The 26,339-nt window shown below is 39.7% G+C and overlaps 1 protein-coding gene across 2 annotated transcripts in view; it reads left to right on the forward strand.

Moving 5' to 3' along the window:
* Positions 1 to 12,911: 12,911 nt before the first annotated feature.
* Positions 12,912 to 26,339, forward strand: part of eya2 (EYA transcriptional coactivator and phosphatase 2) — a 30,450-nt gene continuing 17,022 nt past the window's right edge. The window contains exons 1-4 of one of the 2 annotated variants that reach the window (XM_039796931.1): positions 12,912 to 13,265; positions 24,184 to 24,263; positions 24,753 to 24,815; positions 26,155 to 26,281. In XM_039796931.1, the coding sequence (XP_039652865.1) occupies positions 26,179 to 26,281 (103 nt within the window). In that variant the 5' untranslated portion in view covers positions 12,912 to 13,265; positions 24,184 to 24,263; positions 24,753 to 24,815; positions 26,155 to 26,178. The remainder of the gene's footprint in view (positions 13,266 to 24,183; positions 24,264 to 24,752; positions 24,816 to 26,154; positions 26,282 to 26,339) is intronic. The other variant, XM_039796930.1, reaches the window with a different exon arrangement.

A 26,339-nucleotide genomic window follows, 5' to 3' on the forward strand; every position in this document is an offset into this window, starting at 1 on the left:
TATTTACTGACGAAAGAGCATTAATGAACTTCCTTTTTGGCACGCAGGAACATTCCTTTACTAAACTACCACATACATTCCTATGAATCACACAGGACTGTATAACGTTTAGTGTTGCTGGTGCCAAAGTGTCATTGCCACGCTTCCCATTCATTGTCCATGTAAGCAGATGTGCAATGCATTCTGGTAGCGAAGCGGCAAGTTTTGAGAGACAGGGCGTCGAGTTCCTCCCACTCTTCATTTGCATAAAGTTGAGGTCCAGGCTACTTTATGCAAATCGGGGCGTCAAGCTTGACTCGCTGTCTCGCAAAACTCCCATAATGTTTTAAACTGATGGTTGTCGATCTTAAATGAAGACTCAGAAACTGCATAGCTTATTTCTTAGATACAATGTTTTTTTCAGAAACACATTTCGGTGAACTATTTTTGTAAAATAAGAAAACGTTTCAAAACAAGTCGCCGTGTTGGTCCGCTCTCTGCGAGCTCCGCAAACCTTCTCAGCCACTCTGCGGAAGCTCTGCACAAGTATTAATTAGGCATTAGTCTTGTTAGATAGCAAGTTCTATGCTAAACAAGGATATAAGATTACAATAAAAACATCCAACCACAATATTTGTATGCACTAAATAAGCTAAATCTCTGACTGCTATGAATGCTGTGAATTAAAAGCGGAGTGGAGTAACATTTGATCAAGGAAACTACAGCAGGGCAAATGATTGACACGTGAATGGGAAAATTTGTTCAAAATGTTTCGTATTAATCACATTTTGTTGAACTGGCATTTTGATTTGAGCTGTAAATGGCTGTAAACTGACAGCCTCTTGACCTCATTGAATGCTGTTATACCTTTACTGTTGAGGTGTAAAGCTATTCCTCTTTCCCTGTTCTTTTTAAAAACCACTACCTGAAGGAAAACCATTCAGACGAGTATCATCATCATCCAGCAATGTCACTCCTCTGTCACCACTAAAATCTCAAAAAACTCGTACATTTTCAACAAAACAATAGGCCGTGTTGTTGTGTAACTATATCACACCAGTCCTTGAGTCACGTGGACAGGGCAGTAATCCAATACTCTCGACACGCCTCGTCTTTTTCAGAGAGAGAGTTTAAAAAATCCCTACGCTTTCAAGCATGGATCCAAATAAAAGTCTGATGCTTTCTGCTATGTCGTGGGAAATTGTAAAGCTACGTGTGAACGTATCGGTCTCACCTCTAGGACTGTGTGCAGGAAATGGAAGAGTTGAAAGTGTGTTTTTGTGTGTATGTTGCTGGTGGAGGGTTTCAAAAAGCAAAAAGGTTGTGGAATTCTCTCAGGAGATCATCCATCATATGAGAATAGGAGACTAGCTGAGGTGTTGCTTTATTTGCATTCATGAGGGAATTATAAATCTCCAGAAGTGAGAACAAGTGTCAATCGTCTAAGCTGTCACTTAAACACCAGCTGTGTTCTTCGAGACATTTTCTTTAGACAGACAGGAGGTTTTTTTAGGGCATTTGCACTTCATTTCATTTCATTTCATTTTTGTATTTATCTCGAACAATCAACAATGTTGCAAAAGAAAACAAAAAATAAATAAAATAAAACTACAAAATAAAACACAAACCATCAGAATTTACCAAAAAACTGAAAAATAATAAAGGATTAGTTCGAGAAGGAGCAGGCGGAAGCAAATAGCTTATTTGGTCCTGCCCCTACTTCACAATATCATATTATTACATAACAAATAGATATGCAAATACAGCATACAATATTTCAGGTCTTACAATAACTTACAACAATATACAACAATACCTTTACATTACAGTTCCATTCCTATGTTTCGGTCTATTCTTTTCTGTATTGGTCAAGTAATGATTTCTTTAATCTATTTTTGAACTGAATGATATTATGGTTCTGTTTGATGTCATTGTTCAGTCCATTCCATAAGGTCACTCCACAAACGGAAACACACATTCTTTTAACAGCAGTTCGCACAAGAGGTTGTTTGAACATACAATGTCCTCTTAGATGATATCCCCCGTCTCTTTCATTAAACATTGTGCGTATGTTACATGGTAAATTATTTTCTTTAACTTTAAACATAAATTGTGCAGTTTTAAATGTTACAATGTCCATAGATTGGTGTGATTTATTATCCTGATTGCTCTTTTTTGCAATGTGCAAATATTTTGTAAGTTGCTTTTGTAGGTATATCCTCAAACTTCCACATAATATAACATATATGGTAAAATAAGTGTGCAGTACAGCGTATGTAATGTATTTTGGTTCAATATGTATCTAGTTTTGCTCAATATACCAATACTCCTGGCTATCTTCATGCACAGATATTTAATGTGGGGCTTCCAACACAGTTTGTGGTCAAGTACAACACCCAGAAACTGACTTTCATAGACTCTTTCAATTGTTTCGTTATCAATTACTATTTTAACATCTGTATTTATAGTACGATTTCCAAATATCATGAACTTAGTTTTGTTCAATTTTAAAGATAACTTATTTGAAATTGAAATTTATTAATTTCATTTGTGACAATTTCCAGCATCTGCTGCAAGTTATCCCCGCAACAAAAAGTATTTGTGTCATCTGCAAAAACAGTAATTTTTAGTACATTTGATACTTTGCAAATGTCAATTAGGTAAAGGATAAACAGTTTCTGGCCTAAAACTGACCCCTGTGGAACGCCACAGGAAATACTAAGGCTCACTGACCGGTGATTACCCATTTGAACAAACTGACTCCTGCTTTCAATATAGTTTTTTATCCAGTTATAGTCCACACCTCTGATGCCATACCTTTCCATTTTTTTAACAAGATTTCATGATCAACAGTATCAAAAGTTTTTTTAGATCAATGAAAATCCCTACTGCATAGTTTTTATTTTCAATACAATTTGTTAATCTTTCTACTAACTCAATTAGTGCCATAGACGTTGATCTACAGGATCTGAATCCATACTGACTGTCCATTAGTAAATTGTTTTTATCAATGAAACTATCTAGCCTTGTGACAAATTGTTTTTCGAGTGTTTTTGAGAACTGAGAACTTTTTGTACTAAGTGGCTTTTTGTTATTGATAGCAATTAATTGTTAAAACTGTTAAAAAGTTACATCTTGCTGATCTAGTGTTGACTCACATTTGGTGTAATACATGGAGCAGAAATGTAAGCTATTTTCACACAGGTTGACACAGCCACTGTTGTGTTTGTACGCATGGGAAAACATACAGAAGAGTCAGATGAATACCTGCCCTGAGGATGTTCAATTTCACATATCCACTGAGGCATTCCTTTAGAAGTTTAATGTTGTGTGTTCCAGTTCTTGGGTTTTGGTGAGAAAGGTGTCAGCAGACTAAACACTTTCTCACGGTTCGACAGTGAAGTCAGGGGCTGGCCCGGAGGATGAGAACCTACTGGCTAAGTAAACAGAAAATATGAATGGGATTGAATGACGGCCACTGAGATGTCATCATCTAGTGTGTCTAGTGAGCATTGAGATGATGTAGTGATTTACAAATCAAGTTTCAGCCCGCAATACTGTAGCTGACCAACAATTAGTAGGATGAAAAAAAGTTTAAACAAATATTTCTTATTTAGGGTTAAGGATTATCTAGTTAAATTGTTAATTTTTTGCATTATCAATTCATCAGCTAATTAATTAATCAAAAAAAATCGATTAATCATAATGTTTATAAATAAGTAAGTAAGTAAACTGTATTTATAAAGCCCCTTTCAAAACCAGGGTTACAATGTGCTGTACAGTTCAACGTTGAATTAAAAATAGACAGTTAAAAAACAGGAGGTAACAATATAAATGTAAGCAAAAAAAAGTAATGATAATAATATAAACTACAAAATAAAAGACAAACAGAAGTTTAACACTCAAACAATAGAAAACCATCCAGGAGGCACAACACACATTACAGGACAAAGTACATAGGAAACAGATAAAACAGTGAAAACAGCTTCTTAAAACCATCAACTGACTCAGCATTTAGGGGAAGACTGTTCCAGAGAGTGGGAGCCGCCACTGCAAAGGTGCCGTCCTCTTTAGATTTAAGCCTAGATTTGGGGACAGCCAGAAAAGTCAGAAAATGTCAAAGAATTGTGAAAAATGCCTATAACAGTATATTAAAGCCCAATGGGACAGTTTCAAATATCTTGTTCGGCCAACAGTCCAAACCTCAAAGCCATTTAATTTACCATCACAATAAAACAAATATAAAGAATATCTTCACAGCTGAGAACCCGAAACTAGATATGTAAACCATAAATGATAAAGCATATAGCAGAGCAGTTGCAGATTCATTTTCTGTTGATTAATTGAGTAAAAATGTCTGCTCTTATTCAATGTTTCATCAATCATCTATTATATCCAAAAAAAGATATTTAATCCTTTTTCCAATTTGTCCCTTTGAATAAGATGAATTGACACAATAATATGAACACCTGTACAATACAATGCAATAGCAATGCATTGTTCACTTAATTTGTGAAGCGAAAGGTTGTGTTCAGCTGTTGTTGAAACCGTCAGAGAGGTGCTGAGTCATTCATTGAGATCATAATTCGTGGTGTCGGTACAGGCGGAGACTAGCCTGGATGCCAGCCGAACTTAGCCCCGCCCACAAAATTCGAGGTCGGGTCACATTCTGACTAGAATCTGAGTAGGACCACGTCAGGCTAGGCGGAGACAAAATACCATGAACACCTTTCAGTACAGTATAATGCAGTCCAACACACCAACACCAAAAACCACAAATTACCAGAGATGAATCATCACCTCACTGAGACAAAACTAGAACTTATTGCAGTGCTGTTTTAATGGATTACGCTGTATCATGCCAATATGTTATTGTGTCCACCCTCCGTGGGCTAAATACAAGTATTAATAGAGTTACATTCCTACATTGTTACATCCATGTTTTATTATCTAAATATAACAACCATTACAGACTGAATGTCCAGCATCTACTAATAAATGACACATAAAGCTGGGAACCTTCCACACTGTATTGTTATATGTGCATTTCTAATGCTATGTCTCATGCTGTCATTTTATACAGTATATCAGACCAGTGGAGCAGCTCCTGCAGGCTGAGGTTTCATCCCGCTATGGAACCAACTCTGTCTGAGGCTTACAGCCTGAAACATCTGTTGTAATTTCTGTCAAATTGAACTTTTATTACCTGGTCATTAAAGCCGCAGCAATGGCAAAACCAGATGGGTTCTTGCTGACCTTACAACTGCTTCTTTTTTATGGTGTTGGTGAAAATTGAACCAAAGGAAGCCGTGCGCTTTATAAAATTAAGGCAATCATTCCCACATTCCTGAGACATGGGGGGCACTGAGGAGGGCAAAGAGAGGTGCAGCTATGAAGGGGGAGTATATATGTGTGTGCTTTTGTGAGAGTGTGTGTAGACATGTATGCATGCATACAGTACATGCACTTCTTCATGGGTAGATTAATGTGCAGAGTGGAAATGGATTGCATGTAATGGATTTACAATGTTGCGGTTATATAAGAAAAAATCTGTAATTATCTGTAAAATACAATAATGACAATACAGATGCATCAGTAAGTAAAAGAGGAAGTCTGATTGTCAGAAATACTTGTTATTCAAAAATGGGTATTGATACCGGTTTTGTTTCCATGCTGCAAGTTGGAATTAAATGTTAAAATCAATGTTAATAATCTCAAAAGTTGGATTATGCCATGTATTTTGGATAGTTTTATCAAATAGAGAACTGTAATGGATCACATTTGAAAAACAACCCCTTCCTGGCCCTGCACATGCGTGTGTTCCTGATGGGCCTCCTCACTGTACGGTTAGAGGCCAGGGTCAGTTAAATAACACGCACAGCATACAACCAGCCTGGGTGAGAGCTGTCTCACTGGGAGGGAGGGCAGCTCCATCACTGGTCCCAGTGGGGAACAATGGAGGGATGCTGGGTGTGTTTATTGGAGACAGAAGAGGGGGAAATGCTTTTTAGAAGAGTGAAAAGAGGGGATTTGCCTCCTTTGCTCTAGATGTAAAGTCTGTACTTGTACTTGAGTAACTCAAACATGTTAGATATTAGATGTTTATTTTATCTTTTATTTTATATTTAGATATATTAGATATTTAGGTTTTATTTTGAAATGGTTTGAGATAAAAAAACAAACATTAGTATGACAATCCTATGTCATGATAAATGAGAAATACACTTGGAGAGCGCAGACCTTCGCTAAAGCTAAATACCCTATCTCGCAATATAACGAAAAAAAATAATTTCGGTATCTGACCTGTGATTCGGATCCGCTCCAAAATGTAATGGGTTCTTTTTTGGCCCATTCTACACCATACAGCTTTGTGAAAATCAGGCCAGTAGTTTTTCCATAATCCTGCTGACAAACCAAGAAACCAAACCCAATACATAACCTCTTTTGCCGAGTTAACTATACATGCTGAATTCAAATCAAATGCAGAATACTGTAATTTAGCAATGCATTCTCATAAACGCATTCGTATGATGTCTTACGAAAAGTTATGCACACTAAAACGTATGACATCATACGAAAACTAGGAGACCGCCGGCTGTTCACATGTCCACAGAGCTCCATGCTACAGAGCAGCAGTTTGCTAGCTGTTTAAGCCGCTAAAGAGCTTTGTGACGTGGCTACAGACCTCGGTCACAGCTCGTCACATCAGCGGCAGTTATTAGATGTGTTTAGCCGCTACAGAGCTCTGCAACACTGGCTACGATGCTCCGTATGGTGCCCCGTCAGGTCAGCGGTAGTTGGTGGTTCGGTTATAGGTGACTGCAGTTAGCCTGGGACAGAGCACAGTGAGCTGCCGCTCATTTCGGCAGAGATTGCGGATAAGTTAAGGCAAGAAAAAGTGAGCATTATGCGGCGACGAAAGTTAAGTTAAGGCACCGAAACGACTAGTTAAGTTTAGGAAAAAGATTGTGGTTTGTATTAAAAAACTCCCAAGGAACATGCATTTCCTGGGTGAAAGTCTTTTATTTTGCCCGGGAAGCGAACTCCACTCCCTGGCTTGAAAGTGTGTTAACGCCGACCGATCACCCTGACCACCTCCCTACGCAGCCAGCCGCATTCTTAAGGCCATTTTATGGTTGTGCGTTAACTCTACGCCATCGTTCCTACGGCGTCGTGACCCTTTCGGAGTTCTGCGTCGGGGGTTGAACTTGTTTCTTTGCATCGCGGTGCATTTCACCGCCAGAACGCTAGGGGGTGTGTGGTTTCCGGAGGGTCAATCGTGAAACCCTTTGTTTACTTTTGCATTGGTGTGTGCCTCGAGCCGGCATGTGTGTGTGTGTGTGTGTGTGTGTGTGTGTGTGTTGTTGTTTTTGTGTGTGTGTGTGTGTGTGTGTGTGTGTGTGTGTGTGTGTGTGTGTGTGTGTGTGTGGGCAATAGAGTGAGGGAGAAAGTGAGAGAGTGACAGCAATTGTCTTCGGAGCTAATTGTGACTTTAGAGTCATAGTGAGAGAAACAAAGTGTCTCCCCTGTGCTTTCTGACACGGTGGGAAACTGTAGCAGGAAAAGTTAACCCTCTCCTTGATTTCATGTTGTTTATGGAGAAGGAGAACCAGGAGATGAGTCGCAACGCTACCAAGCCACAGCCGAACGACGTGCGTGGCCGCGATATGTAGTTAAATTTTTCGAGAGGTGCACGTCAGGCTACGGTGTAGGGTCCGGTATAGACGCAGAGGGGTCTAGAATCGACGGGGGGTACGCCGTCGATTCTACGCAGAACAATAAAACGGTCTTTATACAGCAGCAGTCAATGTGGTGCGCACAGCAGAAAATACGTGGAAATCATACAATTACATTCCAGTTACAATGCTTATCTTTTCGTAGCTTTTTGAACGTATGAGAACAGGCTGAACTTAGTAAAAGTTAAAAAGAACTTATGTCCAAGAATTTTTTTTTATTAAAGTAAATGTGACTAATTATCTTAAATAAAAAATAAAAAACACCTTTGAACCATCTTAAGCCTTAAGGCACCAGTACAGTACATTAGAACTGTTTGTCAGATGGAACAGCTTCAGAATCCTCCTGCCCCCGCACCTTTCCATCATCAGATTTTGGGGAGGGGGGGAATGACATCACATTCACACCCACCACAGTGATTAGCCAAACGTGCAGGGATGAGAAAGTAAGCAGGGTTTAAACTGTTCTCTTAAGATCACTTTTCCCATTCATTAACCAACTATTTAGTCAGTTTGTAGTATTTTAGTTTTCATGAGCGCAACACTATTAATGCCTTCCAGGAGAATACGGAAATGAGCATCGTTATCATCATATATAATCAATATTGTGTTCGGACTCCTCTCTATGAGAGCAGGCTTGTCACTCTGCCTTTGAGAGTGGCTGTTTAGAACAGCTTAGACACTTTTCCCTTCAGACGTTGATGGACAACACATCATAGGAACTAGTTATTTTAGGATAACCTGGCCCTTAGTGTCATATCTCCCTGCCAGTTCGTCTTAAACAACATTTCCCAGAATGACTTTCAACACCCTCCAAAAAAGGGGGTTTAACTCCAACCAAGAATACAAATGTTGTGTCTCTTTTGTACATGATGACAACAAACAAAAAGCAAACAATAATTTCTACATAGTGCTTTTGCATGCTGACCAAGTATTTAGAGTGTTAAAAAAAAAACACTAGTGTCAAGGAAATTGATTGTATCAAATATAAAGTGTGGGGGTGGGAGTAAGAATTAAAAGGACCAAGTACACAGACCTGAAAGCTCCATGCTTATATGATTTTAGGGGGTTTTCTGCAGAGAGAGGCCTATGATTTTGAAGGTGGAGGGGATGCCATGGGGCAGATGGGGGATGTATGCCTGGGCAAGCTAAAGTTTATGCTTTTTGGGGATGAATTAGGGGGGCATCTAAACGCAGATGTGGTGGTTATAGGGCTTTTGCTTCCTTTCACATAAACCTTGCAAAGTATAATATTACATTCATTCGCTCCTCATGTTCAAATTCTCTCTCCCTCCCTTTTCCTTATTCTCTCAGTCTCCTACAGCATGGGAATAATAATGCTTAAGTGATATTCACATCAATGTACCACACCACAAAATGTTCAACTTCAAACCTGGGACTGCTTCACACTTGTGTTACAATTCAAGACAGATCCTTCTCGTTCGTTGAAAATCACACCTTCTCTGTATTTAAAATGTACCCCAGCCTACTCAGAGTCAACCGTTTCTTGTATTTCAGACGGGAGGAACGTTGATGACACACTGGGACAGTAACTTTGTGTCAGCAGATACTGCCAGCTGGCAAGAGGATAGACAGACAGCCATCTGAGCCCATCAGAGGAAGAGAAAGACAATGGCAGCTTTCATTTCTCCACCGCACATTCCAGTGGAAGAAAGGAGTTGGCCTGGCCGCCTGCTGTTTGAACCTGAGGCAGACTAGTTCATCGTGTCTGGGTCACGGTACTTCCCAAAGCCATTGTCATTTTGTACCCCAGTGCTGATAAAGGATTTTTCCAGCATGTCTGTATTTCATTTAGTAAATTTTTCCTTTAATAAACACCCATCATCTCCTCAATGATATGATGACTATTAGGCTACTATGAGTCTGGTGTCGCTGGCAGAGTGCAACATGTTTGGTGATGGTTTTTGACAGAGTTGTGGCATCCCTGGTGATCATCACTCATCATCTCACGGAAAAAACACCAATTAAAAAACAATGGCCTCTTTTGTTTACAGTTACAGTATATATTCCTTTGTGCACAAATGGTAAACCAAAACTGATACTGTTAATGTACCATACATTTCTGGGTGCATTTTGTTGTTTTATGGCATATGTTTGTTATTCAGGTCAACATTATGTGATTTTCTGTCAAATTCAGTGATTCTGATTGATATTGATTTTTTGTATTGTTTATTTATTGAATGAGAATTGCAATTTTAACTAAACTTGTCACAGCACATGATTTAAAATACTGGACAAAATGTTTTCTTATATTCAGTAAAGTAAAAGTAAACACATTAAACATCAGGACATGAAATTAAATTAAATTAAAAAAAACATGTGGTTCTGGACATTTTTGTATATATTGATATTGAAATAAAGCTTTATTAGCTTTGCCATTGATGTTTGTCCAGTACAGCAGCTGCAAAGTTACTCAAAGTGCTGTTATTTTTGTTGGCCATCCAGCCCCATTAGTGACCTCAGGTATCCACTTCTGCATTGGCCCTGAACATTGTCACTAGACATAAATCACTAATGAACGCAAATTGAAAACTGGTTTGAAATTATCAACAGTAGGTTTTTGTATACCTTAACATTTAATGACCAAGAGCTTTGTTTCAGACTCATAGTTGCCGCCAATCATTACGTGACTTAGAGACAGTTTCTCCAATGAAAGTAGCCTCAATGGACCAGAGAGCTGTTGCTACAAGCCATGCTGTGTATTGAGTGAGCGCTGTAAATCATTTGTTTAGACAAGAAAATGCTCTCTCTTCCTTATTGCTGACACTATTACTCCTACAGCTGGCATGTGCCAAATGCAACAGGTTGGGGCATAGTCTTTGGGGGATTTTGTAAGTAATTCTTGGTAAAGAAGGAAATGACTAACTGAAGTAATTATTGATAAGTTGCATCAAGGAAATAAAGTAGTGAATTACCGTATTTCAGCACAAAATAACAACTGGATTTCATCCAAGGATAATAGTTTATTAGGGTGGAATTGTCCTTTAATTTCAGAAGAGGCCTCCATTTTTATCGTACAATTTTCATATTTTCTTTATCTCCTTAATTAGTTGCAACCATGCTATCTGATGCCTGTGGCTTATTGTGATTTATAGATTAAGATGTGGTAGCAACCAAAGATTTAATTCCTCCATTTATCATTCTCCTGCTATCCTTATCTTACACAGTGCTGAAAAAAATCTGCTTTTCACCAGGCACACGTATCGTTATAAAGCTTTTTTGAAAGCCCTATTAGCCTGAAGGATGTTCTTTTCTTTTATTTGGAAAGGTCAGTGAAGCTGACACTAGCCCAGATGCAAAGTAGCATGAATCTCCCCCAGGTGCCCTCCCGTATTCATGTCTGCGGGTGTTGAGATGGTGTCAGCGAGGGCGTCCTGTTGTCCCCCGCTCAGGAGAACCTGTTTCCTCCTGAGTCCTGGCTCCTAGCTCCAACACTCTTCCTCGTGTTACAGAATACACACAGAGACAATGGCACAAACACACACATATTCTCATTATATTAAACAAACAGATCAGGCAGAGGATGAGACACCTGCATTGGGCCTCCTATGTTTTTCAGGGGGAATTATGATGGTTGCGTTCAGGTAGACAAAGGGTCAAATTTTCTTCAGTTCAACAGGTGTTGTTAAGACTACACATCCACATGACCTGTTTTGGTAACCTTGAAAGATCTTTGACATTTCCTATATACACAACTAGGAGCAGGTGATGTGCTTTAGGCCCCGGGTTAGAAATGAGAATCTAAGAATGGGTTTGATGCCTGATTTCTGGAAATTTCATTAAGAAATGGGAAAATTTTTATAGGCTATAGGGAATGTGGGAAAAGGATAACATATGTCTAGGTGTCAGTATTATGATTAAGGATCTTGGATGTATGATTATGGATCCATCTATGGATGGAACTAAGTGAGTAAAAATATGATCTTACAGCCATAGTACAGACCAGGTTTTGGCGCTGTGATAGGGGGGCTTGATAACAAGAATATATAAAGAGTGGACTGATTTAAGTTTACAAATAGTATCGTATGATCATGCATTATCTAATGGATATGGAACTTTCATAAGCAGTTGGGATCACTATTTAGCCTTTTTCCATATTCAAGAGATATCTTTTGCTTTTCTATTTGGGTTCAATCAATAATTAATCAGTAGTGGAAATTACATTTAGAGGCACTTGCGTATTTTCATTTTTACTTGTTACTTCATATTTATAGATCAGGGAAATATTATGCTTTTTACTACACTACACACTTTCCAATTTATTTGGAAAAAAACACAAGATTTTAAATGCAAAACATATGACCAGCTTTTAAAATATGATGCATTGTTATCAATTAAAATGCAGTAGCCTAATGACAATATAGATGCATCGTCAGCTATGTGTATTTGAATAAAATGAAAGAGTCTGATTGTCAGAAAATATACTTGTTAATTATGCTTATACTAAGGAATCACCAATAATATAGCCTAATATCGTAGACAATAATTTAACACTTTAATTTTTAATATTTTGTACATTTTGTTAAATAGCCAATGTTTGTACTGTTTGTGTACTTTTACTTAAATTCGAATAAGCACAACTTTTGCTTGTATTGACTTTGTTACTTCTCCCACCACCTTGGACACTTTAGATTCGCCTATGCATTGCTGTTTACGTAGCCTAGGCTATACATCTCAAAAAAGGCAATGTAAAACACATTCTGAAAGTAAAGCTATTGCTCATCCCAAAACACTAAATAAAAAAAAAAAAAACCCATAAAAAAAAAAAACCCCCCCCCCACCCCCCAAAAAAACCCCAAAACCAAAAAAAAAAAAAAAAAAAAAAAAAAAAATAAAAAAAACCCCCCCCCCCACCAAACAAAAACACCCACCCAACAAAAAAAAAAAAAAAAACCCCCATCCAAATACCCCAAAACCAAAAACACCAAAAAAAAAAAAAAAAAAAAAAAAAAAAAAAAAAAAAAAAAAAAAAAAAAAAAAAAAAAATGAGAAGTGAAGCAGTTCTGCTGAGGTAATAAAGGAGAGGAGTGCTTGAGATAAGAGAGCGCGCTCTGGGTTACACTCGTAAACGCGCTCGCACGCACACACACACACACACACACACACACACACACACACACACACACACACACACACACACACACACACACACGTTCAGGCTGCGTGCAGCGCGCGCATATCTCGGGAGGAGGAGGAACAAGAACTCTTTGCCCATTTACTTAACATCACTTCCCCACCACCGGGAAAGCAAACAGGCTCCTGAAGCTGCAGAGGTAGAGAAGTGAGATCGATGAGAGCGAGTGTCTGCAGAAAGCTGTGAGCTGTCAGCACCTGGAGCCTCTCGCTTCTTCTTCCTCTTTTCCTTCTTATTCTTCTCCTCAGGAACTGCGAGTCGTCTCGAACGCTCACTTTGTCACTGATTTTGCCGGGACACTTGTGAAAAGTCTGCGGAGTCCTCTCGGCATGGGAAGACATCTGCTCTAACTGATAATCGGATTTGTTTTTCCTGCACATTCTTCTTTCTGAATAATGGTAAGTGTGAAATACTTCAGCTTCTTTTTTTATACAAGAATGTTGATCATGACATCGATTGTTCGTGATTATTCTGGTCAAAGAATTAGCCTACATTTTATTTAAAAAAAAAAAAAAAGCCTGTAGAGTTCATCTGTGCAGATATTTCTGTTGAAGTGTGTTTTCAGCTCTGTGTTTAATTTAGATAATCTTCTAAATATTTATGAAATATTTAAATCAGAACAATGGCGTAGCCCCTGCCACTCCTGTATGGTTTTTTAATTAAATGTAGCTTCAAATCAAATATTAAATCATGGTAAGTTGACTATAAAATATACATTAGACTGAATATTTGATGATCAAATATTTCCAATTGATTTTAATAACTCCACCTGGTCTCTCCAATTCATTTTACAATTAGGTTAATATAATAATGACAACATGAAAATGCTTGTTTTTATATAACGTGTGAGTATTTGATAAAACAACTATCAGATATATATTTATTTACTTATACTTATATATTTATATATAAGTATTACCTCTATCCTTGAAGGGAAAATTATTCTAAAGGCCTTATACAAGCAATATATATGTAGACACATATATATATATATATGTCTACATATATATGTCTACAGACAGACTACTGTAATGCAGAAAAAGGTATAGGCAAGCAAATGTGAAAGTAAATAGTATATTTACATTTATATTTACTTTTTCAGTGTAGGTGGAAATCATTGTGTCGGCTGAAGATACTATCACATCATTTACTTCTTCTCTATTCAGCTTCATTTATTTATTCCAATTTATTGTAAGTGTCATTAATAACAGCAGAAAAACCCCAAATCCACCAGCAACAAATCAATTATTTGTGTCTCACTGAGCCCTTTAAAAGATGTTGGGTGAATGTGTGCGTGTGAGGCACCTTCTCTTAGATTGAGCTCCTTTGTTTTTCTTGGTGCTGGTTGAATCGGAGCAACACTTTTTGCTGGGCTTAAGTACAGAAGATTACACTCAAACCACTGACACCCCCCTCAGCAGCCATGCAGGAACCCTCATTAACTTAATTAGGGGAGCCTCGCTAAGCATTTTTCAAAGGCTGGTATTCATATTTTTCAAGGACCCCTTCATGGCTCCAGACAAGAAACTCACTCACTTTGTTTTTCCAACCGTTTAAATCACCTTTAAACGTGTCTATCAGCTGCACAGTTGGAGGAGCAAGGATTTAATGGGGCCCTTTGATTTTTGAAAAAAAAATGTAAATACATAGATTTAAAGCAAAGAAATCGGACATTACATTTTTCTTGTATAGAATCTTGATATTTTTCAAAACATTTAAAACGCATTCATTAATTATGAAATATGTGAGATCATAACATTACTTCTTTTTTTAAATTGAATTCAAATTAGTATCGTTTGAACTATAAAATGTTGGTTTTGCATCTTCATTAGATGGACATCAGAGCTTTTTCTTTATTACTATTATCGTTGTTGCAGTGCAAACAACGTTTAACTACAATGAAATGCATTTCCCATGCTCACACTCATATATTTTATAAAATAAACTGGATGTATATATTTCTACTTGTCAGTGTCAGTTATGTGAAATTAACCTGCAGGCCAAAGTAGGATTTCTATTTTAGATAGATGCGGTATCAGATTCAGGTCTGTGACGGATTGTATATCTCGGTAAATCGCCTTTACCTGTGTTTTAACCCCCACAAATACCATCCAGGGGTCTTGATGGAGGGAGGGGGGAGTGCCCAGACCACATACCGAAGGTGTGTGCTCGGGCGTGTTTGATTTAACACTGTGGTTCGTCTCTTAATAACATTAGGCCCCATTTCTGGACTCTCCTCTCCACGGCTGGGCCGGCTCCCTCTCAGTCTCTCTCCCTCTCTTTCCTCAGCCTTCATGGTTCCTATTACTAGCTCTAATAAATTGTGAATAAGCAGCAGCCCAAAAAGTCCCAGGCTGTGGAGAATTCCCCATCCTGTAGCGCAAGGCACCCCCTCTTAAGAAAACACAAATTAATTCCAAACCCCTCTGTAGCCAAACGTTTGTGGAATGATAAATATTTTCATAGGAAGCTCTGCTCTTCCTGACTTTATCTGCACCAATTTCATTATATTTCTTCACAGCCGCACAGTTCTTGATGTCTTTTAGCTTCTGTGCATCTCTCTCTCTCTCTCTCTCTCTCTCTCTCTCTCTCTTTTTTTTTCTTTTTCTCTCTCTTTCTCTCTCTCCTTCTCCGGGAGTCAAACCTCAGCTTTTCTGACTTGAACTCAAGGTAACACCAGGGGCTCTCATGTCGACCCATATAGTCTGAAGATATATTCAATCCATCCTCTTGGTCTCAAATCAAGATATTATCCTCGTACTAAAAGCTAGACTGATGAGTTTCATTTTGCCTGATTCCACGGTGGAATAAAGTTAAGTGTAGTCTTCTAGGTTTTGTAAGTCAAACTATAGGTTCATAAAATCGCCATTTTTTAGTTTCTTGTAAGTGAGTTTTAAGTTTCAGCGAATGACTGCTTCTGAACTTCATACAACTTCAGAAGAAACAATCCTGAATGTAGCCTGATATGTGCAGCCGTCATAAACGGCACAAACAGCAAGTCTGACTAAATTAAAACTCTTCCGACTTTTCTTTGTAAAGGTTTTTTATTACAGTACGCTTTAAAGCAACAGCAGAAGGTGATGCTGCATAACAATAGTACAGTACAATAAAAATGAGAAATTATTTCTGATAACAGTCTCTGAATTATTAGCATTTAAAAACTTGTCGTTTTCTCTCATTGGGGATTTAGCTGACTTTTCTTCGGTGAATATTCGCCTCTGTGTGTGTGTGTGTGTGTGTGTGTGTGTGTGTGTGTGTGTGTGTGTGTGTGTGTGTGTGTGTGTGTGTGTGTGTGTGTGTGTGTGTGTCTGTTGTGTTGTGAGACCTCGGACGTGCGTGTGTTACTCTGCACATTCACATCAATATGTTTAGAGAAACAAAAGCTCAGGATTGAAAAGAGATGCTGGTGACACTATTGGTTGATCTGTTGGCTCTCAAACAGTTTGAGGCTTGAAAGTTATCACATTTCCCCCTAAATGTCTTCCCCTCTCCCGCATTTCCCTCCCCTTTTTAATTCCCTTAAGCCCCAGAGAGCTCTCGGGGAGGCCTTATGGTGATAGGTGTAGGTCTGTGTGTGTGTGTGTGGGGGTGTATGTGAGTGCTGTTGGCAGACAACAGCTGTCTCGTTGGCTATCTCCACTCTCCTTATCTAATTTTAAGAATGGAGAAGCCACACACATCGCAGCGTGTAACCTGCAGTGACCATATTTCGTTTACGGTTCTGGGTACTTTCCACTAAAAATGAAAGAATTTAATAATTCTCTGTGGCTCTGGGTGTATTTTTTTAGCTGTCAGAATTTTTCCTTTATATAGTTTTCTTTCCCAACATTTTCCATCGTTTAACGACGACTCATATTGTATATCATGTATATCTTTATTTATTGTAAATCACTCTCTTGCCTTCTCTTTTATTTCACTTTCTCTGCCTCGTACACACACTTACACAGTAAGTCTAGCAGTGAAGAAGTCATTGGACCTCAGTCTGTAACGTCTATGAGCTTCGGCTACCAGCCTGCTCTGTCTGGACAGCTGTTGGCAACTACGGCGGCCACTAGCCGTCATCTGCTGAGGAGACTGATCGAGGGCAAACCTTTTTGTCCTAATGACTAATAAAGCAGCCAGTCTGAGACTGTGTGTGTGTGTGTGTGTGTGTGTGTGTGTGTGTGTGTGTGTGTGTGTGTGTGTGTGTGTGTGTGTGTGTGTGTGTGTGTGTGTGTGTGTGTGTGTGTGTGTGTGTGTGTGTGTGTGTGTGAGTTCATTAGAGAAAGCAGGAGCAGTCATGCAGTCAGGCGTGTGTCAGTTTTGAGTGTGCAAGCGCGTGTGCGACCACCCTCCCATCACTGGACCAGATGTTTTTTACCTGGGAGCCAGACCACCATCTGACTGGGGTCAGCCCGGTCCTCCAACCCCACACCGGCTCCTCCAGGCTGCTGGGAGGTCTGCCAGCTGTCCCTCACTTTGACCCCCGTCCCGGGGAACTGGTTCTGGGGGAGTCAAAGTCTGGGCCTTGGGGTAGGTGGTCCTTCTCGGATTTGGCAATATTACTGGGGGGAAATTGTTAGAGATATTATTAGAGTGTGAGGGCCAGTATATGGGCAGTGAAGGCAAGTGAGGAGGAACGAAAAAAGATTTAGGAAGCATAAAAAGAATGCAGACATTTTTTGAGAGGTAATTGAGAAAGGAGTTGAGAGTGTGCTGGAGAAAAACAGAGATAAAGACACTGGCATTGGTGAATAAAGAGGTTTTGATTACTGGGGGACAGGAGGGGGTAGCTTCTGGCTTTAAAGCAGTCTTGGTGCGGGGAGTTAGTCAAGTGGAAAAGAAGGGCCACCAAGTCTGGGAGGTAAAGTTACAGAGTGCAGACAGAGTCGGCAACAGGTTCACTGCTGCCAGAGATGAATTGGAGCCTCTCGTAGAATGACTTCTGTGTCTTTCAAAGGAGTTCTTTATCTGTCATCATGTGACTTAACTGTTGGTTCACTTTTAATTTAAAGAACGTCAGTACTAGCCAGGTGTGTGTTTGTGAGAGCTGAACCTGTCAATAAAGGGATGAATCGCTTGCGCATAGGTTTTAAATCGGTTGCTCAAGTTTCCTAATTCTTGGTTGATGATGTAAACTTAATAGCTCAGTAAGTATAGCTGTGGACGTTTGCATGCTGGCCTGTGTGAAACCATATTCAGATGGGTCACTCTGATAGTAAACAGGTGACACAAGCATGGAAACATCTTACCCCTGTGTTTCTGCTTTTTTTAACGTCTCAGCAAATGTCAGACTTTGTATGGGAGTCAACAAAAACAAGTCAGGTTACTGTTGACATATGCATTTTTCCCAACATCAAAATCAGCCACTGTTGCTGATTTTGTTTTGTTTGTTTTGCTGATGGGCGGCTCTGTCTTTGTGAACCAAAATGTTATCTTGATTGATTTAAGGATGGCAACAACACTGAGTTGTATTGTATCAGGTGTAAACATATTAGCATAAATAGGACCTCAATTATAATGTGGCTAGAGTCCTCTATAGCATGGGTCTTCAACGTTTTTTAAGCCAAGGACCCCTTAACTGAGAGAGAGAGATGGAGCAGGGACCCCCTACTACATATATTGTATAAAATGAAGTTGCATATTAAACTGGGGCTACAATAACATGTAGGGCGGCCTAAAGCCTTTATAAAATACCTTTTTAGTGCATAGAATACTAAGCTATTAAAATATTAAGTGTTGTATGTGGCACAGTGAATCTTTAGGATGAACTATATGGCTATCTTAGTGACTACCTATAGGCCAGTAATCCTATCATCAGTGAAGATTTATATTTGCAATATGTGCATGTGGGAATTATGTTTAGACATTTTAATTTTTCAAAAATTAACAATAATTTGGAGGCCCCCCTCCAGTGACTCTGAGGACCCCCTAGGGGTCCCGGACCCCCTGTTGAAGATCTCTGCTCTATAGTCGCTGATAAGTGACATGTGATAACCACATTTTCTGCTAATGTATGATCCTATTTGTTGCTAAAATATGTGGAGAACACACACTAGGAATGAATTTGCATCTTAATGAATTCTCTGGTTGCTGAGGTCGTGCTAGGTTGAGATTATCAATCCTTAACATCTGTTAGTGGACCACCAGCGTGTCTGAGATAATCTATCTCTACACAAATAATGGACCAATTGTCATCAATCAATTGCCAGAGAAAACGTTCTCTTTTACACTACTTTACACCTTTCTCACTGATATCCTTGTTTTATTAAAGACAGGTTCAATTAATCGCTAGTTGGATCCTTAACATTATACTCAATATGATGGAGAAACTTTTTTTTTGGCACTAAAAATGTTTTTTGTTTATTTTATTTTGAACATGTAAAAGAATTAAATAAAAAAAAAAGATAAATAAGAACAGGTACATTTCAGCACAATCTTCCAAAGTTATTGTAAATGATTCAAATAAGGAAAAGGAGTAGGAAGAAGTTAAAAACTTTTCTGGACCTACCTCCTATAAATAATAATAATAAATCAGCATTTCTTTTGATAATTGAATAATTTAAGTCATTTTTCAAACAAAAAAAGCCACATCTCGAATGTCAGAGTTTACTACTTTTCTTTGTCTTATGTGTTTCAAAAAATAAGAATATCTTTGTGTTTTGGACCGTTGATCACACAAAACAAGCAATTTGAAGACATCAATTGGGGCTTTGGGAAATTGTGATGGTCATTTTTTACTTTTTTCTAATATTTAATAGACCAAATGATCAATTGATTAATCAAGAAAAGAATACGTAGAATAATAGATAAAAGGAGATGAAAATAATCAAGTGTCAGAGTTGAAACAGCAAGTGGCTTTATTTGTGTTCAGTATGTGTTTGTTTATAAGTATGTAAATATGTTTTGTGCATGTGATTTGGCAAGTATACAGTATGTACAAGGTTTATTGACGGATTATCAGGCTTATAAGGAGTTTGCAAGGTCTGAAAGGCCTGGTTCTCTGTTTTTATCACGAGTTCTTAGAGATTTTCAAGAAACTGTCAGGTGAAACAACTGTCGGCATTCTCACCTGCTTAAATAAATTGTCTACTTTTCATTTAACTTAAGAGGTGTTGGCTTTGTTTTTACCTTCTGAATATAGATGTAGTTTTAAGATTCAAGTATAATGCTAAAATTAATTGTACTGCTTTGTGACAAAGGTAGTTAAAGAGGGCAGTAGCTGGCAGATGGTACAGATTTACACTACCGAGCCCCTGAGTGCCACACAAACTCAGATACTGGGCCCTTGTTCTGTGTCTTTTATCAGTGGCTGAGAGAGAGGGTTTGTGTGCAGCAGTGAGTCAACCCCCAACTTGGCCTCAGGCACTTCGGCAGACTGTCCAAATTGAGGGCTCCAGGTGGGGTCCCATATGGCACGATTACAGACCAGCAAGTCACCTTTGTCTTGAGAACCACAACGTTTCAATAAAAAGGTCAAACCATCCGAGGGTCACCGCAGTGCATGACCACTCTCACGTGTCGTATCAAGACAAACACTGACACAGCACCCATATTGACACTGTACACACATGTATCGCCAGAAACACATCAGACACCTGTCAAAATGTTCAAATATTTGGGACGTAGTCTATATCCTTGACGTTCCACTTCCTGGATTGCTCCGGTGCCGCAGGAAATTCCACCGGATATATGTATTTTCACCGATGTCCGTTTCCTTCCGCTTTCTTTGTGTTGGAATTTCAAACTCCGGTGGATTTATGAGGACTATGGTTAACTGCTCCTCAGATCTCTGCAGGGTAAATCCAGACAGCTAGCTAGACTATATGTCCAATCTGAGTTTTCTCTCGCACAACTATTTTACAGCGGCTTTGTGCGGAGCTTAGCGCTGCCCATGACGATTGTGATTGGTTTAAAGAAATGCCAATAAATCGATAAAGAGCACGTTTTTCTCCCATCCCAGAATGCTGTGTGGACTAACCAGACCCTCCTCCGCTCCGCGGCGTGTGCATAGTTTGGCAAAGCGAGACTAGGTTGGACCTAACCTTTTATGTTACAAGTTGTTAGTGATTTTTATTAAATGGCTGGAATAGATTCCTACATTTTAAATATTAATTTATCCCCATTTAAATGATTATTGCATCTTGTCCGTCTTCATGACGACCGGCTTCCTTTGTGTGTGGCCGTTTGGAACAGCGAGAAACACTTTTTCTGTCAGGTAACAGCAGGTAAATATGCATAAACTCAGCGTAGTTCTTTAACTGTATCAAATGACATTTCAAATTAAAGCACAATACACCATCCTGTGATGTAATCCATCAGCACAAAGACGAGAGAATTTGATATCCGTGAAAGAAGCAGTGGTCTAACAGAACCCCAGGACCCAGGTGAAGCTGGTGGGACTGGCCTGTTGGCCCTGTGGCCCCCTGTGGCCCTGCTGGGTTTGTTTTAGCTTTAGTTTCAGCCCTCGGCTCTCCACATCTCTGCTGAGCTCCGCTCATCTTCCCTCCGGTGTCCTGCAGTTCCCATGGCCTTGTGCGCCCTCCTCCCAGGCCTCACCCTGAACCAGGAAGTGCCTTTCCCATCAAACACAGTTTTTGTGTTTGTGTGTATGTGCATGCGTGTACAGACAGGACTGTTGCAGGGATGCAGCTGAAGTCAAGAGGACTCTGAACAGGCGTCGCTGTCACTTCTGATCCCTGGAAAGTACTAGGAAATGCTAAGCACAACAGCACTTTCCTTATTTTCCCTCTGTGCTGCGGGATCAGTTTTACTCTCTCGAGCTTCACACTCTGCCTGTGATAAAGGTCAGATCAGGATCTCTGATGGCTGCAAGGTCTTAAGGGTCATTTCAAGTGGAAAATAATAGGAAAACCATAAACATAAACACATGGTTTAGATTAAAAGTACAGATTTCAAATTGAGTTGAAGCTAAAAAAAAAAAAGAAAAAAGATTTGTTGCTTAATTTAAGGCTTTAGTTATAATAAGAGTTCTTTCATTTAGAACAAATTAGGAATATCCAGTTTTTAGCTTGTTTTTTATTGACATGACAAACGGTAAATCATCTCCTTAGTGTCACATTTACAGTATGTTTATTTTACGGTCATTAATACCTGATGTGCAGGGGGATTGTTGGCTGTAGAGTCTTTGTGGCTCCGTCATGGTTGAAGTACATTTATTTAATCCGAAAACACTGTGAGATGTCTTGGGGTTTTTTTTAAGGCTGGGAGGGCGGCTCCATCAGCTGGAGCTTACACAACATGAGATGTGTTTTCTTTGCTATTCTTTCAAAAAACACTCTTGTTAATGACATAAGGACAACACAAAAGATACTGTTAGTCTTTTCAGGTTTTGTGAGGCCAGTGAAGCTTCTGTTGACTGAGCAGACTGTCCCACTTTCTGTCACTTTTTTCAGACAGCTTGTACTTTTTTTCACTCGCCTTCATCTCCTCTGCTGCTGTAAAAGCGCGCTGCCCCTATAATTCACGACTGTCATCTGTCTCTGTCCTTGTGCTGTCAGCGGGGTCAGAGGTCAGGCAGTTAGCTGCAGCTTTGCCAGATTAGAATGGCCCAGAGGCAAACACAGAGACAGAAACAGAAATACAGAGGGAGAGAGAAATGAAATAAATAAAATAGTATGTTGTGCGTTGTCATATAGCACACATAGATACGAGTATTTGTAATGTTGCTGAACCAAAAGCAGGTTACTTTATGACACTATGTCCAAACGTATGTGGACAAAATATGTGGACACTCTGGAACATTACACGTGATTTATAGGCGTTTCATTCCAAAATCACCAGACTTCACTTCTTCTGGGAAGGCTTTCCACATGATTTTGGAAGCTGGCTACTGTGATGTAGCCTTGTGAGACCGTCCTGATCTCGCGAGCTCCAGTTTTCCACTCGCAGATCAGTCTGGCATCTTGAGATAGAGAAAATTTGGATCCGTTCGCCAAATGACCGACCAATCAGCGATGGTTTTTAGGTGGGTTTAGGTGTGACGCAACGAGAAGCGACTGTTCAGTCTAAACAACATGGCAGCTTCCACGGATGAGATGAGCGTAGCTATCGCACAAGTTTTATCCGAATTAGAAAGTATTCTTTCATTGAAAGAAGAGCAAAAAAATGGCACTGCAGGCTTTTCTTGGAGGAAAAGATGTTTTTGCTCTTCTCCCGACTGGTTTCGGCAAGAGTTTGATCTGATTGGTTGATTTGGCCCGTCTATCACCAACATAGGTCGTGATAGACAGATGGTTTATCCAATCAGCTAACCAGTATTTTCGCCCCTTCCCAAAAGTTCTCCAACGGAAAGTTCCCAGATGGATATGCCGAGCAAATGCAAAGCAATCCATCTGGCGGAGTCAGGTTAACTGTGATGTGCCCTCATTCAGCCCCAGCGATAAGACCTGGCTCCCAAAGATGTTGGATAGGGTCAAGGTCATTGCTCTGTAACTCAGAAAACCATTGTTGATTCTTTTTTTTGCAAGTTCAAACAGATGATGGCCTTCCGCAAAGCAGACTGTTGTCTGAGATATTGTTGCATAATATTGGATAGTGTTCACATACTTTTGGTTAAAGTTTCCCAGTACATCTTCAGTCACCCACAATACATCTCACTTCAGATTGACTGGTAGCTTGTGTGAGTCCGCTGTAGGATTTGCTGTCAAACACACTGACCTAATTCAGCTTCCTGCTCAGACTAATTCATGTGGCATTGACCTTTTGGCCTCCAGCTTACTGAGCCGGGACCTCCCCTTCCCTCTCTTCATTTTATCCTTTTCTCTCTCACTCTTTTATCCTTCCATACTTCTGATAATGAGGACCTAATACAACCAGAGAAATACAGTAAAAAGGAAGAAATAGTAGAAATTGTATTACAAAATCTCTCCTGTGTCATCTTGTCAAAGTTCTACGGTCTCATCATATCACCGCATGAGAAATTCTGCTGAACTGAGAATTGTGAGTAGACCACACACTGATATTATTAGTCATTTATTTCCTCTAAGGAGCTACTCACAGGTGCATGGCACTGGTGCCAAACAGCGAGTGAGTGAGCATTAGTGGGGCATTTTTCTAACATTTTCCCTAGAAAGTAATTTGATTGTCAGAGTCTCTAATGACCACACTCTTCACATCAATGCCACATTCATCTTGTTTCTCTTTCTTTCTGTCTATCCTTAAAACTATTCACCTCTTGAACTGTGTACATAGAGAAAATATATGCTCTCGCTCCTCCTCCCTATCCTGCTGCAACAGGGCCCGAGGCACGTTGCCATGTGTCAGTCACCTGCATACCTGTGTCCTGATGGTGTGCGTTTGCTATTGTTTCCACAGGAGAGTTGACAGCTCGAGAGGAACCTGACTAACAGCAGTGTGACGGGCTAAAGAGGATAAAGCTCTCTCTACAGAGCCAGGTGAGAGGGCAAAACTACAAAGTGCTTTAGATGAAAAGTGGCTTCTCGCTGGAGTTACTGCAATCATTCAGTCCGCCTGTGGAGTCAAAAAAGATTATCTACCCTTAAAGTAAACCCCCGCTGTTTGTTTTTGTGAGGGCAACCAATGATACCCGGATCTTTATGGATATGCTGCCAAATTCAAAGACTGTTGATAAATGCAGTGAAATATTTGTAGCACTTAGAAGTAATCAAAATGTGATTGAATTATACAAAACTTAATTTTTGACAACCATGCCTTTTTGTGAAATCCTATCACATTTTTGTTGGAGTTGGGGGGTCTCCTGTATTACACAATTTCTCTGGAATTGAAATGATTATGAGGGAATAATGATGCTGATTAAATGTCAGGGCAAGCACTTAATTACAACTCCATTGGATTAAAGTTTTATCTTATTTAAAATCTCATTGTTCATTTCCTAACTGGTTTCACTGTTAATTTTCTGACAGTGCCCGTTCTTGCCTCACTCACAGGGCTTCTTATCATCGATTTCAAACACATACTTACTGCGGGTGAGTTTTTTATGACATTTGTCACTGAAATTGAAAGTGGAACTGCATTACTTCTTTGCCATGCATTGCAATGTATGTATCTGTGTTTATAATTATAAAAAAAAGCTAATTATGCACAATTATGATCTGTTGACTGAAATCACGACGACGCTGTGTGATGTTCAACCCGTTCTCACTCCGAACTCATCAAATACGGACGCTTGAGCAGTGGCTGTCATCGTCAGATACAACGCAAAAAGCCCCCTTCAGCGTGTGGGAGGATGGTTGTGGTGGTGGATGGGACAAAAAACACAGGACTTTCAGCCCGGAGACAAGGGTTTATGTCCCGCGTGTCACTTTTCCTAAACCCAAATGTCGTTTTTTTTCTTTTCCTAAACCCAAATGTTGTTTTTTTTCTTTTCATAAACCCAACTGTCCCGTTCTTGTCCCGCGTCACGGAAACGTGCCTCGGAACACACCGAAGCGACGCCGACTTGTGCGACTTGTGCGCAAGACGTAATACGTCTCCATAACAGCAGCCGGCATAATCTGTATTGTCGACCTAGTAAACACAGAGCACACTGTCGTCAGTCATTGTTTTCATCAGAGAGTGTTGATAGTAGTCAAGAAGGATCGTTGTTGTCATTGCTCGCTGAACGGAAGAAAATACAATGGCTAGTAATAAGAAGATACTGCCGTTGTCAGCTCTCGGGCTTCTTCTTGTGGAAGAAGCACTGATTCGCTAGTCACGGGCTAGCGCTCCACCAATCAGATTGGTCATTGAGTTCGACTGCCCACTGGCCGATTCAACAAGTCAAATCGGCCAAAATGGATGTTGACGGAACACACCGAACAGATTCGGGTCACCGACCTCGCCAGACTGTCCGACGGCCGATAATCGGGTTGGTGCGTCAGAGCCTTAAACCTAACTGCGTCAAAAGTGGCGCCAATAGTCGCGACCAAGTGTGTTTAGATAAAGCGCGTTTAGATATGACGCTAAAGGAGACTTTTAGCCTCAATAAGAACGCCAAAGGCACCTGACCAAGCATCCGTATTTTACGGGATGGGAGTGAGAATGTGTTGTGATGTTATGTATTAACTCATTGAAGTTTATTTGACTAAGAACTGTAAGGGTTTCTTGTCCTTTAGTTTTTTTTGTAATTGTTTCGTGCCAGAAGTCCCAAAATGAGATTTTACCAGTGTATGCATCCCAGCAGAGTTTGTGGCATTAATTCCTTTTGTCTGTATATGAAAGTGTTTGCATGTTTTGCATGTTTAGTATGTTCTTCCTCAAACTCAGTTCTAACAGATAAAGAGAACTTGTCACCAAAAGTTTCCTCATTATTTCTTCCTTCTTTAGGATCAGCTGACGGGGAGAGGTGTCATGGCTGCGTATGGACAGACTCAGTACAGCCCGGCCCTCCAGCCTGCAGGGCCATACACACCTTACACTCACCACACACAGGGCTACAGCATGCCATCTTACAGTGAGTACAAAACAAACATACAGTTATATAAATCAATGCATTATTTTGATGATCATCT

This window comes from Perca fluviatilis, chromosome 4 (assembly GCF_010015445.1).
Source record: "Perca fluviatilis chromosome 4, GENO_Pfluv_1.0, whole genome shotgun sequence".
NCBI lineage: Eukaryota > Metazoa > Chordata > Actinopteri > Perciformes > Percidae > Perca > Perca fluviatilis.